General features: G+C 43.5%; 1 protein-coding gene across 1 annotated transcript in view; it reads right to left on the bottom strand.

The window, feature by feature from the left end:
• Positions 1-1,283: 1,283 nt before the first annotated feature.
• The window catches only part of LOC144504126 (high affinity cGMP-specific 3',5'-cyclic phosphodiesterase 9A), a 50,974-nt gene continuing 34,614 nt past the window's right edge, over positions 1,284-17,643 (bottom strand). Inside the window, exons 11-14 of the mRNA XM_078229302.1 lie at positions 15,996-16,098; positions 8,738-8,842; positions 7,319-7,465; positions 1,284-1,463 (exon numbers count right to left, since the gene is read on the bottom strand). Of these exons, the coding sequence (XP_078085428.1) occupies positions 1,284-1,463; positions 7,319-7,465; positions 8,738-8,842; positions 15,996-16,098 (535 nt within the window). The remainder of the gene's footprint in view (positions 1,464-7,318; positions 7,466-8,737; positions 8,843-15,995; positions 16,099-17,643) is intronic.

The raw sequence follows: 17,643 nt of genomic DNA, 5'->3' as shown, positions 1-17,643 counted from the left end.
CTGAACAGACAGTGACCCAAGCCGGGAATTGAACCCTGGTCCATGGTGCTTTAAGGCAGAAGTGCTAACCACTGTGGCACCGTGCCGTCCGGTTTTGCGGTAATTAGTCACTGTACTGCAAGTTTATTTTCGTATTGGTCTATCCTTACTTCTTTATTCTTGGTATCTACCCTGTTTATTAGTTCAGGTAAAAGTATCAATGTCTTTTCATGGGCAGAAGGAGTGAAGTATGTGATCTTTTCCCCCACATTCTTTTCAAGTGGAGGGCCCCAAAGTAATGCATGAGATCACTTGGTAAACAGCCAGGCTGTTGTTAGGATGTTTTCCAAGAGACAGCCAAAAATAAAAAGGGTAGATAGATGTGTTTTCATCTAGCTCTGATATTTTCTGCTCACTGCACTGCATTATTAATGGTCCAGATTTTACAGTCATAATGATGGTGGAACTGTGAGTACTCACCACCATTACTCTACTGAAACTGACAGCAGCCTCTGGAATTTGCACAGTTGCAATTAAACAGGGAAATTCCAAAATTGCTGTCAGTAATTCTACACTTCTCCATGTGGTGTGCTATTGAAGTCTCTGCAAAATGCAAACAATTAGAAATCACTGAACTGATGAAAATGTCCCATTTTATGCTGTAATATCACTGTTAAAAACCTCCTACAAAGCTATACCTTGCTACGGAGGCGTAACTGGATTTTTAATGATTTACTAAGTTGTAACTGTTGTTGAAGAACCTCTCTGGCCCTGGAAAACTAATTTTACTCTTTTTAATATCAAAAATTTCCATCTCTTAATGTAATGTAATAAATAATGTAATAATGTAATTTAAAAATTCCTTTGTGATATTTAAGTTTCTAATGTGGATGTCCCAATATTCATTTTGCTCTCTATAAAATTTATAAGAAGTAAAGGTTCATTTTAGTGCCTGGTTTACTGTCTGTAAGAATATTTCATTGTGATTGGCTGCTTCCCCTGATTGATGATATCGCTACGGCTGGATACCTTGAAATCTTGGCAGATTCAAACTAACACCGAGAAAGGGGAAACCATGCCAGAGAGATAGCTAAGTTGTTGTAGGCAGTGTTCTTTGAGGTTAGAGATAAACAAAATCCATTCACTGCAAAGTCCAGTCTCATGAATGAATATATCAGTCAATGATTTCTCCTTGAGATTATTTCCAACCCAAAATCCTGACTTGTTTTCAATTTTCTGCAAAGATCACGATGCTTTTGTTTTCTTTGAGGTGCCGGTTCCGTTGACTTTCAGCTGAACACTCTTCACAGTTTTCTTTGGCTCAGTTTGCTTTCCACCTTTTTGACTTCTTTCTGTTGCTCCAAGGGTTTCACTATCTTGTCACTCTGCGAGCTTCCGGTACGATTCAGTTTCTCCTTTTCCAAGGCTTTTTCCATCTCTGTGTAGTAATCCAAAGCCTTTCGCACAGGGTCAATGATGTGTTGCTACAGAAACAAACATCACTTTTAAAACTGCTGGTACTTAATATGAGAAATTTCAATACAATTCCAAGTAGGTTCAGATAACTTTGCCTTCTAAAACCATTTTAAAATGTCAGAAAGATCATCCTTTATCCCCGCAGTGACACCACTGTGCACAGTAAGGTGTTCATTAAGTCATGGATATTGTTAATAAGATCATCTGTTTTGAATGAAATGCATTAATCAGTGTTTTAAGGAGAAGCTAGGAGAAATCACATGGCTCATACACTCTGCTCTTAATCAAGTCATCTTCTCCTGTTTTCACGCCTCATTGTGTTACTAACAACACTATTAATAGCAACAGATCGAGCGCACTGGTTCAACAAGGTGGGTCACCTTTTCAAGATGTCCTTCCCAAGGGCAAATGGGTTGGGTAATAAAGTGAAGGTGACAAAGGTGTTTGTATGTGTAGGGGTTGGTTTCAATTCCAACTGTAATTCCATTCTGCTTAGCAACAAGCCACTGTCCAGAGGAGACAGGACACTGGGGAGTGAACAGCACCCAACTCTGCCAGGAGAAACTGGACAAGACAAGGGATTTGCAAAGATGCAAGCTTCCTCAGGAACAAGAGAGAATCCAGATAACGAGGGAATTGGGACAGAAAGACTGTCTAAGATGACTAGCGTTGAGAGAACAGAGACCAAGGTTTTGTTCAGAAGAATTCAAGGAAGAACAACAAAGGGTACTGGATTAAAGAGACACTTGCAGTAACAAGATTTAATATGGGACAGCAGACTTCAGAGGTAAATGAAGCATTTGATGCCATCTTAATAAGAGTCTGGGAGTCGAGAGTTAAGGCAATGGTGAACAGTTTGTACAGCAGTCGAGATAAATAAATCCTAATGGAGTTGGTGTAAATCCTGGACTGGATTCACTGTTAAAAAGGGAGTAGAAGTTTTGTTTAAATATTGCATTTGAAAATCCTGGATTGGATTTCAGAATGCAAACCACCAAGGGAAAGCATTACTATGGAAGAAGATTTTGAAGCGTGTTTTTGGGAGTGGAGTTTGGAAACTCTCATGTGACATTCTGTGGAGAAATCCATAGACATTCACTTGAGGTTCAGAGTGGAGAGTGTATTTGACCACAGCTATCTTGGGTGTTTAAAGGGACTTTTCTTTTTGTTCCTGAGACTGTTGTAGCTTAAGATATACTTTGTAATCTGCATTAATCTTAAAATCTGTGTGTATTTCTTAAACTAAGAGGGAATAAAGGAGTATTGTATAATAATCCAACTTTTCATGTTTAAAAATTGTTTTTTTCTTATTAAAACTAATTAGTGGTCTTGTAACTCTGTTCCTCCATGAAGAAGATGAAAGTTACTGTTTTTTAAGCTGCCTCACAGCGCCAGGGGCCTGGGTTCGATTCCGGCCTTGGGTGTCTGTGTGGAGCTTCCATCTTTGAATAGGTTTCTTCCGGTTTCCTTCCAGAGTCCAAAGATGGGCAGGTTATGTGGATTGGCCAAGCTAAATTGCCCCTTAGTGTCCAAAGATGTGTAGGTTAGATGGATTAGCCATGGTAAATACACAGGGTGAAGAGGGTAGGGCTGGTTAAGATGCTCTTTCGGAGAGTCAGTGCAGATTCGATGGGCTGAGTGGCCTCCATCTGCACTGCAGGCACTCTATGGTTCCATTCTGGTATCTCCCATCCAGTTATGACATCAGCTGGGATCATCAAACACTTGAGAAGAAAGAAAGTATTGAGAGGAGTGCTTTCAGTATCAAATAATTTCCTCTAGGAGATAATGCTGACAATTTATTACACCACAGTGAAGCAACTTGTAATTGAAACCATTTCTTCTCTCTTTAGACGTCTATTATTCCTGAACTGCGCCACTTCAGTAGAGCAGGGCTCAGCTGATGACACTTAACTTGAGTGTCACCCACGCAGAAGTCTCATGAATCATCATCCATTCTTGATGAATGCCAATCAAGAGACGTCCAATCTGACAAATCATAATAGATAGAATTGTCCAACTGGTACCAAATATTTCTGTTTCGACCTCTCTTGATCATCTGCCAGGTCCTAACATGACTGGTAATGTGTGGGACTTCCTACAAAATCTTTTGTTGAGAATTCTATAGTTGACATTAGTCGAGTGAAACAGACTTGAAATTCAGAGGAGGAAGATATATTCTTCTGATGCAGAATTGAAAGAAAAAAATGCTTCATATATTTTGTATGTCAACTGATCCCTCAAGGCGGCAAGACTGGTAAATCAGGTGGTTTAAAAAAAAACATTTGGGATACTTTTATTATTCGCTGGAAACTATATTGTGAGAGCAGGGAGTTTTAGCCAAAACCATATTAAACACTAGTCAGACTGCAACTAGAGTACTGAGTGCAATTCTAGTCGCTGCCATACAGCAAAGATGTAATTGCACTGGAGAGGATACCGAGAGAATTTACGAGCATATCAACAGGAATTGAGAACCTAAGTTATGAGGAAAAATTAAATATTTTCTTTGGAACAGAAGAGGCTGAGGAGTCACTTGGAAGGAGTGATAGGATGGACCTGGACATAGATTTAAAGTCATTGATAGAAGGGTTAGAGGACACCAGTGGGGGCCTTTCTTTTTGCTAGGAGGTGATGGAAATCTGAAAGTTCAGCCAAAAAAAAAGGAGAGCCAGAAACCCTGATCACATTTTAAAATACTTGGATTTGCACTTGAAGTATTATTACCGACAGGACTATTGACCAAAAACTGGAAGGTGGGGTTAGAGCTGATAACATCTTTCACCTTGCACAGACATGATAGGCTGAATGGCCTCCTTCTGAGTCATAGATTTTCTATCACCCTAACTGAATTTGCTTATTCCCAGCCAAATGCAGGCAGGTGCTTCTTCCAGCTGCTGAGACAGTGGCAGAATAGGAGGGTGTTAAAGTGGGTAAAGCTTGAGTAGAATTGAGCTGGGAACACCACCACTTGGAAGTTCCCCTGCAAGCCATTCCACATCCTGACTTGGAAATATATCACCGTTCCTTCATTGTTGCTAAGTCAAAATCCTGAAACTCCCTCCCTGACAACACTGTGGATGTACCTATACCTCATGGACTGCAACGGATCAAGAAGGCAGCTCACATCACCTTCTCAAGGGCAACAAGATGGGCAATAAACGCAGCTAACGCAGCCCACACCTCTTGAATGAATAAAGCAAGTATCATCACAGCAACTAATGGGTGGCATGTTGACATTTAAGTTTTATTTTGTGTCATTCTGTAACAGCACATGGTGCTCAACCTCCCACAGGGAAGCTCATCACAAATGTTTTCTACACTTGGAGTTGATCAAGAATACTTCAAATTGGCCGACTCCAGAATTTCAGCAAACTACATGGGTGGCATGTGGCACAGTGATGAGCACCCATGCCTCACAGCGCCAGGGACCCAGGTTCAATTCTGGCCTCGGTCACTGTCTGTGTGGAGCTTGCACATTTTCCCCATGTCAGTGTGGGTTTCCTCCGAGTGCTCCGGTTTCCTCCCACAGTCCAAAGATGTGCAGGTTAGATGGATTAGCCATGCTAAATTGACCCTGGTGTCAGGGGATTAGCAGGGAAAATATGTGGGGTTACAGGAATGGGGCCTGGATGGGATTGTGGTTGGTGCAGACTCGATGGTCCGAATGGCCTCCTTCTGCATTGTAGGGATTCTATGATTCTATGTTACAGGCCAGGCAAGCGTGAATGGATTTACTTCCAGTCAGATCTATGTCCAATTGGAATATCTACATGCAGATAATCATAGAATGATAGAAACCCTACAATGCAGAAGGAAGTCACTCGGCCCAACGAGTCTGCACCGACAACAATCCCATCCCTGGCCCTATCCCCGCAAACCCACACATTTACCCCACTAATCCTTCTAACCTACACATCCCGGACACTAAGGGGCAATTTAGCATGGCCAATCAACCTAACCCGCACATCTTTTGGACTGTGGGAGGAAACCGGAGCACCCGGAGGAAACTCACATAGACATGGGGCGAACGTGCAAACTCCACACAGAGAGTGACCCAAGCCAGGATTCAAACCCAGGTGCTTGGAGCTGTGAGGCAGCAGTGCTAACCACTGCATCACCATGCCGCCCTATAACTTCCTTTATTGAAAAGTTCTCATAGAAAGAAATCATAGAAACCCTACAGTGCAGAAGGAGGCCATTCGGCCCATCGAGTCTGCACCGACCACAATCCCACCCAGGCCCTACCCCCACATATTTACCCGCTAATCCCTCTAACCTATGCATCTCAGGACTCTAAGGGGCAATTTTAAACCTGGCCAATCAACCTAACCCGCACATCTTTGGACTGTGGGAGGAAACCGGAGCACCCGGAGGAAACCCACGCAGACACGAGGAGAATGTGCAAACTCCACACAGACAGTGACCTGAGCCGGGAATCGAACCCAGGTCCCTGGAGCTGTAAAGCAGCAGTGCTAACCACTGTGCTACCGTGCCGCCAGGTGCATCTAGTCGTAACTTTGTATCTTCTAATTGAGGATACTTGTCACTTGGTGTATGTCCCAGAAATACCAGGAGCTGGGGTTTCCTTCTGGGAATGGCGTAATGGTGGGGCGTGCTGGGATTTCTCTCTAACTCCACTCCAATGCCATCCCATTTCGTTGTAGGTTATTTTCAATGCATTGTCGGCCTCCAGGGAGAGAACCTGCTATCAACGTGATCAGAAATACCAATGGGACTGCAGCTAACAGTTCCCCTCGAGGTACAAATTAACTTAAAGGAGTAGAAGCACCCTGAAGACAAGAAGTTGTAACTTTGTACGCCTGGCAAAGACCCAAGGATTACAGGACCCCGGCAAGGGTCTCAAGATGTTACTGTCGCTTATTAGGGTCTACTTTTTTAAAATTATTCGTTCAATGAATGTGGCCATTGCTGGCTGTACTAGCATTTATTGTCCAGCCGAATTGTCTTTGAGAATGTAATGGCAAGCCATTTTCTTAAACAGTTGCAGTCCATATGTTGTACGTACACCCACAGTGCTGTTAAGAAGGACTTTCCAGGATTCTGACTCAGTGACAGTGAAGGAACAGTGATATAGCTCCAAATCAGGATGGTGTGTGGCTTGGAAGGGAACTTGAAGCTGATGGTGTTCCCATGCATATGCTGCCTTTGTAGGGGGTAGAAGTCACAGATTTGGAAGGTACTGTCAAAGTACCTTGGCGAGTTGCTTCAATGCATCTTGTAAATGGTACACGCAGTTGCCACAGTACATCAGTGGTGGAGGGACTGAATCTTTAAATTTGTGGATGGGATGCCACTAACGTGGGCTGCTTTGTCCTAGATGGTACTTAGCTTCTAGAATGTTGATGGTGATGCACTCATTCAGGCACCATAGTGATTCAGGGAAGTGGCAGCAATATGGATGGACTGGAGAGAAACTTGCCAAAAGTCTCAACCCTGAGCCCCTCCTACAATTTGCATATGATGGAGGGTCATTGGTAGACATGGTGGGAGCAGGGAAGGAGAAATTAAGTCAAAGGGGATGCAGCTCTTCGCTATGCGGCCCTAATTTTTTATTTTAGATTGTCTCTCCCTCAGTTTCAGATCTCCAAGAGAAAAACTCCAAGTACTGGATAGCAAATCATCTTAATACCGTATAAAGTTATATTATAATTTATCATTTGATGTTTTAGTGCATAAGCTGGATTTCTAACTTATGGCAATTATTCCTGTGGAACCTTCTCTGTATGACCAATAGGTGAAATAGGCAGGTCACGATCGCTAAAAAGAAGTGACTGTGGATAAGATATATAACATTGCAATGTCTGCTTTGAAGAAACAGCTGGAAAGATTAATGACTCACCTCCAAATTGGGGAATAGGTTTGCAAGTTCAATAAACAATGGCAGCAGCACAAAGCGGATGAAACCCGTTTGGGATGATGGCTTTGTCACCTTGTCCCTGTCCATGAAGGGAGACACTGGTAACCCCTCTAGTTTCTCCATATCACTCTGCAGCAAAATATTGAACATGTGCATCAGATCAGAACGCAGAATTTTTCGCTAACTCTCAGCACCTTCATCATAAAAATTTAATCCGGACCTGTATCTCCCTGGGGCAGCACGGTGGCACGGTGGTTAGCACTGCTGCCTCACAGCACCAGCGATCCAGGTTCGATTCCCAGCTTGCGTCACTGCCTGTGACAGGCCTGGAGGGACTGAGACTCTTGGCAAGTTTCTGTGTGGAATTGGAAAATTGTCTCCGTGGGTTTCCTCTGGGTGCTCCGGTTTCTTCCTACAGTCCAAAGATGTGCGGGTTTGCTGGATTGGCCATGCTAAATTGCCCCTTAGTGTCAGGAGGGCTAGCTAGTGTAAATGCATGGGATTATGGGGATAGGGCCTGGGTGGAATTGTGGTCGGTGCAGACTTAATGGGCTGAATGACCTCCTTCTACACTGTAGGATTCTATGAAAGATACTTTATACCTATATTTTCACAGAACTTTCATCCAATGTTGATTTTCGTTTGAGCAATCACATGGAGTATAATGTGGGCAGTTGTTAAAATTGTCCATTTTGGCAGGAAGAATTTAAAAAAAGGTTTATTATCTAAATGGTGAGAGATGGCAGAACTCTGCGAGGGACCTGGGTGTCCAAATGTATGAATCATAAAAAGCTAGTATGCAGGTACAGCAAGTAATTAGGAAAGCAAATAGAATGTTGTCATTTATTGTGAGAGGAACTGGTTACAAAATTAGGGAGGTTATTATGCACAGGGTATTGGTGAGACCACATCTGGAGTATTGTTTACAGAATTGGTGGAGAATAGTTATTCTAGACAAGGGGTGTCACAGTCTCAGAATACAGGGTAGGCCATTTAGGACTGAGATGTGAAGAAATGTCTTCACGACCAGTCTCTTAGGATGGACTTGACCCAGAATAGACTATTTCTTTCGGCTCAGACCCTCCAAAGCTTTGCTCTATGGACCTTTCACATGTAAAGGTACTTGAGAAGATGGAGGAAAGAATTATTCTATCTGCGGGTAGCAGAATCCTTGGAGACATCTTCTGCTTTCCTGGAAACTGAATTGCAGGAAAATCACCCTTACGCAATTGCTAATATCCATTAACCTTTCAGCAAGAGTGGCCTGAACATCCTACAATGCTGGCAAAACGGTTTGCCAGAAATCTCAGCATCCATCCTATAACTCCATTTCCATTTAAGTATATCAGCATTAACATCTCTGAGCAAAATGTTTCCATTGTGTTTAATATTTGAGGGTACCTGGTTGAAAAATTCCTGCAGTAAGCAGTCCAGCCATGGCTCCGCTACATCCATTGGTCGAGCTTCATTGGAAATGTCGCTAACTTTTATTATAATCATTGTAAGCTGTAAAGAAGCAGTAATGAAGAAATCTGAACTGACTTTGTCTACTGCAACCAGGTGGTTGAGGCTAATCATCTATTTGATCATAGCTGTGAGGCTCTTAAATGAATTCCCTATAAACACATACACAACAATACATTTTTCGAGAAATATATACAGATACACTGGTGGGCAAATGAGAAAGTGCACCCCCATGTAATTATGTCATTCACATTTGAGTGTCTTAAAAATCTGGAATATTCACACTATCAATAAAGATTTTATCTTCTTAATTTTGCAACGGTTTTGGCTTATTACTTTTGGAGTCATTTACATTAAATTGCCATTTAATGTTTATATTAAACAGAAAAAATCCTAAGTTCAATACAGGAGTTGACAACATCCACAATCCCAAAGCACCGAGCAGGGAACGATGTTTGGACTGAAATGATGAGAAAGGACATTAAAGAAAGAGATGAGTCAGGTTCAGTACACCAATCTCAATTCACCAATCTGGGGTCTTTGCACCTTGGAAGAATCATGTAAATTAACTGTGAAATAAATTGTAGAATCGCTACAGTGCAGAAGGAGTCCATTTCGGCCCATCATGCCTGCATCAAGAACAATCCCACCCAAGCTCTATACCCATAACCCCACATATTAACCTGCTCATCCCTCTGACACTAAGGGTCAATTTAGCATGGTCAATCAACTTAACCTCTTTGGAGTGTGGGAGGAAACCGGAGCGCCAGGAGGAAACCCATGCAGACACGGGGATAATGTGCAAACTCCACATAGACAGCGACCCGAAGCCAAAATTGAACACGGGTCTCTGATGCTGTGAGGCAGCAGAGCTAACCACTGTGCCACCATGCCACCCTAAGAGCTCCCTTAATCCCTGGATTTACCAGGCTGATTCCTGGGATGAGAGGGTTATCCTTTCCAGAGAGACTAAATAGTCTGGGTCTGTATTCCTTGGAGTTTAGAAGAGTGAGGGATGACCTTATTCAAACATATAAGATCCCTAGTGGGCTTGACAGCGTAGATGATGAGATGTTTTCACTATTGGGAGAGTCTCGAACAAGAGGACATCGTTACAAGATAAAGGGCTGTCATTTAAAACCGACGTGCATAGAACGTTTTTCTCACAGAGGGTGGTGAATCTCTCAAATTCTTTGCCCTAAAGGGTAATGGAAGCTAGATCATTCGAGATGTTTAAAGTGGAGGTGGATAAATATTTGAGAGATCAAGGAACAGAGGGCTATGGGGAAATGGCCCAGAAAAGGAGCTGAGGCTGGTGTAGATCAGCCATGACTGTATTGAATGGTGGGACAGGCTTGAAGGGCCTGGTGGCCTACTCCTGCTTCGATTTCTTTTGTTCTTGTGTTAAATCAGTCATATATTCCTCTACATCTACAATCCTCTGCTGTGTCACTAAAAGCAGGTTAATACGGGCGGCACAATGGTACAGTGGTTAGCACTGCTGCCTCAGTGTCAGGGACCTGGGTTCGATTCCCAGTTAGGGCCACCGTCTGTGCAGAGTCTGTCCATTCTCCTCGTGTCTGGGTGGGTTTTCCACAGCCCGAAAGACGTGCTTGTTAGGTGCATTGGCCATGCTAAATTCTCCCTCAGTGCACCCGAACAGGCACCGGAGTGTGGCTACTAGGGGATTTTCACAGTAACTTCATTGCAGTGTTAATGTAAGCCTACTTGTGACACTCATAAATATACTAAAACTAAAGAGTGAATCTCTGACTTTCATCTTCTACACACACTGCTTGGGCATAATTTTGCCTTTGACAGATAGCTTTAAAATGGGTGACATCAATTCAGCCGTGTGTTACCGTAGCTGATGGAAATGAAACATGAAGAAACCTGAACAAATTACTGCATCAATATTGCCCGCTTCTCCCAATACCTACTCCACACTAATTCCTTTGTCTCTCCCTATTTGCCACACATATTGCAGAAGCTGTGAAAAGAAAACTGACACGAAGTAGACGTCTTTGCAACACATCATAGAATCATAGAATCCCTACAGTGCAGAAGGAGGCCATTCAGCCCATCAAATCTACACTAACTCTCTGACAGATAATCCCACCCTATCTCTGTAACCCCACATATTTATCCTGCTAATCCTCCTAACTTATGCACCTTTGGACACTAAGAGACAATTTAGCATGGCCAATCCACATAACCCGCACATCTTTGGACTGTTGGAGGAAACCGGAGCACCCGGAGGGAACCCACGCAGACACGGGGAGAACGTGCAATAGCCACACAGTCACCCAGGGCCAGAATTGGACCCGGGTCCCTGGCATTGTGAGGCAGCAGTGCCAACCACTGTGCCACCCGTGCCGCCCGTATTGTGGAGACACGCCGCCACAAAGCAATATTTTATTCAGTAAATCTGTAAAAACTAATCAGCTATTTAGGGAATGGCAGAGAGATTTAAAATTGATAAATTAAAGATAAATGTGTAGGTGTTGCCAAGACGGCTAATCAGTTTTTAGGGTACATTGTGAACACAAGCTCAATCGGAACTGAAACATATTACAGTGACGTTGTGCAGCTCATTTGTGCGGGTTATATTTAGAATAATTCATGAATGCTTGAGTGCCATATCTTCAAATGGACATTGATATATTGGAGCAACCAGAATAACTCCAAATCTTTCTACCACTAACTTATGAAAAGTTGCTCCTATCACAGATTTTCTTTCGAGCATTGCAAACAGAGAGGGACCACGATCCAGGTCTTGAGCATAATGAGTGGCATGGGTAGGGTGGATCAAAGGCCTGTACTGACTCAGGGCAATTCGGCAGGCGCAATAAATGCAGCCTTTCCAACATTACCCTTATCGTGCCTCACAGCACCACGAACCCAGGTTCAATTCCGGCCTCAGGTGACTGCCTGTCTGTACATTCTCCCCGTGTCTGCGTGGGTTTCCTCCGGGTGCTCCGGTTTCCTCCAAAGACGTGCAAGTTAGATTGATTGGCCATGCTAAATTGCCCCTTAGTGTCAGGGGGATTAGCAGGTTAAATGTGTGGGGTACGGGAAAAGGGCTTGTGTGGGATTGTGGTCAGTACAGATGTGATGGGCTGATTGGCCTCCTTCTGCTCTGTAGGGATTCTATGATTCTATGATTGGCCATGCTAAATGTCGGGGGGACTAGAGGGTTAATACAAGGGGTTATGGGGGTAGAGCCTGGGTGGGATTGTGGTCGGTGCAGACTCAATGAGCCGAATGGCCTCTTTCTGCACTGTAAGGATTCTATGATTCAATTATTCTATAAATGTTGAAGAAAAAATGATTTTGAACTATCTTAGGCCATGAAGCATGAGATGACTATCTTGAGGCTCAAGCTGGATCAGAATGTAGAAGCTCTACGCTCCACAAAGCAGTAGATATGTGAGGAGTTCTTAAGTATAGCATTTTAAATGTATGCCAATTGAATTCATTGACTCCATGGGCCATTTGTTCATTGGTGCATGGCTAGAATAGGTCTTCCAACAAGATGAAGTGCCACCCCCACCATGTAAGGTGAAGGTCAGGTCATTTGCATACCCACTGGTATTGGGTGAATGGAACTTACATGTAACCCAACAGTACTCCACCGAAGGAAAGTGGGAAAGGGTACTTGAAAATTCCCAGGTTTGCAAGGGAATGCATGGGAATGGCTGAAGATGTCAACAGCAGGTTGGGGGTGCTGCAGTTAAGCAGTGAAGATTTTGCAAACATCAGTTGGTACGGCGCTACATTGCTGTAATAGAGGGTTCATGCGAGATTTTAAAATGTGGACATTGCGGAAAAGGGTGCAGGGAATTTGAAGGATATGGAGAAAAGGACAACATTTCAATGAGGCACACCTTCAGAGACTGTTGGATTGAGTAGAGAGAGAGAGAGAATGGCTACTGAGTGTCCACGGAAGGAAATCTGAAACAGCCATGGAGAACGAAGTTACAGGAGCACTGTGTGCGAGCTCTGTCACCCGAATAGCTTCAGCAGTGGCAGCTCAGAGCAGTTAAAGTGTTAGGGTAATCTCTGTCCATTTTTCTCCTTTGATACCTACACATTATTCACCCTCTGAAGTCAACAGATGCACAAGTTAAGCTTTCAATCGCACTATGTTTCAGGATTTCACTAACTCCCTATTTAACAAAATATATTGTAAAACCCCTTAATATAAATAATTGGAATTCCTTCCTCCACTTCAACAGCATGCTACCAACAGGTTTATTATATTATCTACCTCACAATTACTGGGAAACGTCCTCAAACACTAACTTGAACCTCATTTGCTCAGCCTTGAGAGGAAGGGAAACAGAGGGGGCACATATCACAATATGGGCGGCACAGTGACACAGTGGGTAGCACTGCTGCTTCACAGCGCCAGGGACCCAGGTTCAATTCCCGGTTTGGTTCACTGTCTATGCGGAGTCTGCACGCTCTCCCTGTGTCTGCATGGGTTTACTCCGGGTGTTCCGGTTTCCTTCAACAGTCTGAAAGACATGCTGGTTAGGTGGATTAACCATGCTAAATTCTCCCTCAGTGTACCCGAACAGGCGCCGGAGTGTGGCGACTAGGGGATTTTCACAGTTACTTAATTGCAGTGTTAATGTAAGTCTACTTGTGACACTAATGAATCAGTGAGCCCACACCACCCTATGAGAAACAAGCTACAATTCCACTCTAGCTCTGGGAGGTGGTGAGGTGAACATTGCAGGTTACATACCAAACCAATAACCATCTGTTATCACTGTCAACAGCCAACAACTTCCTCATCCTTCTCAATTCTTCCATCTCAAGGGGTCATGCTCATTCATTCTTTACTTATCCTCCTCTCCTTCAAATCTATCACACGTGGGTAGAGGATAAGCAAGGTGAGGAAATAGGAACATAAGTACTTAAGAAATAGGGGTAAACTCAATGGCTCCTCAAGCCTGCTCCACCATTCAATACAATCATTGCTGATCTTTTACTCAATTCCACTTACTTTCACTCTCTTCCACATATCCCCAGACCACAAATCTGCCTATTTCAGCCTCAAGTACATTTAATGATGGAGCATCCACAAATGTCTGAGACAGCTCATTCCAAAAGTTCACAACCCTTTAAGTGAAGGAATTTCTCCTCATCTCAGGGATCTCCCTCTTATCCTGAGAATGTGCCCATGTTCTAGATTCTTCATCTAGTGTTAACTGCTCAGTGTTGACCCTGTCAATTCCCTTTCTAAATCTTCAATGAGATCACCTCCCATTCTTCTAAACTCCAGACAATATAGAGCCAATTTACTCACCCTCTCATATATATGACTAGCTTCTAATTCCAAGGACCAATTTAGTGAACCTACTGCCATCCATCCTTCCTTAAATATGAAAACCAAAACTGCACACAATATTCAATGTGCGGCCACATCAAAGCTCTGTACAATTGTAGCCCAGCTTCTTTGTTCCTGTGCTCCACTCCTCTGGGAATGAAGGCCAACAGCCCATCTTCCTTCCTAATTGCTCACTGTGCCTGCACACCAACTTTCTCTGTCCCTTGTACAAGTACACCCAAATCTTTTGACCATCTACATTTCGAAGTTCTGCAATAAAATATTCTGATTTTCCATTCTCACAGCCAAAGTGAATAACCTCACACCTCCCCACACATTACACCTGTTAACTTAACCGGTCCAAATCTCTTTGGAGCCTCTCTATGTGTCTCCACCCAGCATTTTTCCCTGCACCCCGGCCCAACCTGCACCTCATCCCCATTTTCACTGGGCAGGAAAATTCAGCCCTGGATGGGTCACTGTCTATGGGGAGTCTGCACATTCTTCCCATGTCTATGTAGATTTCCTTTGGCTGCTCCGGTTTCCTCCAACAGGGCTGGTTAGCTGCATTGACTCGAACAGGCGCCGTTGTGTGGTGACTAGGGGAATTTCACAGTAATATCATTACAGTGTTAATGTAAGCCTTACTTGTGACTAATAAATAAATTTTAACTTTAACTAAGTTTATCATGCAAGGCATTATCGGAGTGGAGAATGTTCTACCTCAAGTAGGGACTGAAAATACAGTCTAATGGTAGTGTGGTAGTGCTGCTCATGTCCAGTATGTGGCTGACCTTGCTGGGTAACTTGAGGCAGCTCGTATGAATAATACACTTGCAATGAAATATCCAGCACTGCATTTTGGGGCACAGCAATCAGTGAGGAGTCAATTTTTCAAGGTGACTAGAGTGATACTAGATATTTGGGCATGAAGGCACAAGACATGGGGGGGTCAAAGGTGATACAGAGGGCAGCGGACAAGAGGCATTGGTGACATGTTTTATTGAGGCCTTCCCTTCAGTGTCTATTCCAGATGTGCACAGTGCGGCTGGAATGTGCATGTTCCAGCTGTAACATGGAATGACCGTTAAGCTTAAATATCTCCAGGGTCAATGAAGTTTGCATACAGGTGGTTTTGAAAGTTGGAAAATTGTATTGTGTGAAATTAGCTTCCTGAGGGAACTTCAATTCAATAAAAAAGGGGAAATGGTCTCCTCCTGTACTGAAATGTATAGGTTCTCATGTGTCCATGAAGGCCTGAATACAATTGAGAAAGTTTTATCGCTAAATATTTGTCAATTAAACATAATTTTGTTCCATTGTCTTGGCTAACTATCGCTTTTCTATTCATTTAGATCACAAGAACGTCTCTTTCCAAATGATGTGGAGATGGCAGCTTTGGACTGGGATGGGCACAGTAAGAAGTCTCACAACACTAGGTTAAAGTCCAACAGGTTTATTTGGAATCACGAGCTTTCAGAGCGCTGCTCCTTCATCAGATGAGTCTCACCTGAGAAAGGAGCAACTCTCCGAAAGCTCGTGAGACTCACCTGATGAAGGAGCAGCGCTCCGAAAGCTGGTGATTCCAAATAAACCTGTTGGACTTCAGCCTGGTGTTGTGAGACTTCTTACTCTTTTCAAATGAGCTGGGAAACTTTCATGATTTTTACACACATGCCATACAGTCGACTAATGTTCCGGTTTCCAGTTGTCTCCATTACATCGTACAAGGGCAGCAGACTTCCAGCCCTGATAATAAAGATAATAATGCCATCAGCCCCAAATGTCTCCTTCATTTTGGTCATGCACAGGAACAAGCAGCCATTCTGACAGTGCGGCTGAAAAACCTGTACTCACAACGTCCTTGTGGTTTTTATTGTTGAAGTCAAACACGGGCACAATGGACCGGAATTGATTCAGAATCTCATTGTGACGAGCCATGTCTGTGGCAAGAACGCACCTAAAGATAGAGAAAATTGACATCAGTTCAGGACCTGCAGTTGCTTCTCCCTCTCAGCAATGCACCCTGGTGCCAGTTTTATTAATGCAGCAAGAAACTGCACAATGAGTTGCATGTTATTTTCTGATGATGTGATGGGAGCAGACAATGTTCCTCCACTGTCACCCCACAACCCCAGCACATTACTCATTGTGTTCAAAGTGTGTTTCTCGTGTCAATACGTCAGTAGAGACTGACAGGAGCTCAGAGAATCATAGAATCCCTACAGCGCAGAAGGAAGCCATTCGGCCCATCGAGTCTACATTGACCACAATCCCACCCAGGCCCTATTCCCGTAACCCCATACATTTACCCTAGCTAGTCCCCCTGACACGAAGGGGCAATTTAGCATGGCAAATCCACCTAACCCGCACATCCTTGGACTCTGGGAGGAAATCGGAGCACCCGAAGGAAACCCATGCAGACACGGGGAGAATGCGCAAACTCCACACAGAAAGTGACCCAAGCCGGGAATTGAACCCAGGTCCTTGGTGCTGTGAGGCAGCAGTGCTAACTACTGTGCCACCATGCTGCCCAGCACGGTGCAGTTACTAACCATTTGTTTGGACTACTTTTTCACGAAAGCCCCATTGGTTTATAGAACAGATTTCCTCCCTTTTGAGCAATAATTATTTATTTCCAAATTGCAAGCATTTTATCTGCTGTCGTCCAAATTTGTTGAGAGCACAATAAACAACAGCGGGGGAATGAGGCAAAATATCTGACTTAGTTACGCATTAGAGCTGACACACCACAAATCAAATCACAATGAACAAAGTTAAAGAACAGGATGAAAAATGTAGAACAGAAACATGCAACTAAACGATAGACTTAGAAAGGACCTGGAAATAATATCATCTATATTCATCTGATACAATGGAGCAATTCGAAAATGTAATAGAATGATGAGATGGAGATAAATGTACTGAGAATCTATATACAGTGTGGAGCATTGCAGGGCACGGCAGGGAATTTGGGGAGGAAGAAATCAGGCACAGGACAGCACACACCTTTTTCAAAACTATTCATTCATGAGATGCTGGGCCAGCATTTATTGCCCATCCCTAAATGCCCCTGGAACTGAGTGGCTTGCTAAGCCATTTCAGAGGCTGTTTAAGAGTCCAACCACATTGCTGTGGATCTGGAGTTACATATAGGACAGACCAAGTAAAGACAGCAGATTTCCTTCCCTGAAGGACATTAGTGAACCAGGTGGATTTTTATGACAGTCATACGTTAGACTTTTAATTCCAGATTTTTATTGAATTCAAATTTCACCACCTGCCATGGTGGGATTTGAACCGAGGACCCCAGAACATTACCCTGGGTCTCTGGATTACTAGTCCAGCGACAATACCACTGTGCCAGCACCTCCCCTAATTTGCAGCTTTCCGAATTTCCCAACAAGTAATTTCAGAGCTAAAATGAAAGTGCACTACCAGCTCAGAGAGGCTGCATTATATCACAAAGACCAAGGAATGTTTCTTTCCCTGTGGAATGGGGTGC

This window comes from Mustelus asterias, chromosome 14, assembly GCF_964213995.1.
Source record: "Mustelus asterias chromosome 14, sMusAst1.hap1.1, whole genome shotgun sequence".
NCBI classification, from domain to species: domain Eukaryota; kingdom Metazoa; phylum Chordata; class Chondrichthyes; order Carcharhiniformes; family Triakidae; genus Mustelus; species Mustelus asterias.
The sequence above is the reverse complement of the archived record's forward strand: the minus strand, read 5'-3'. Positions and strand labels throughout refer to the sequence as shown.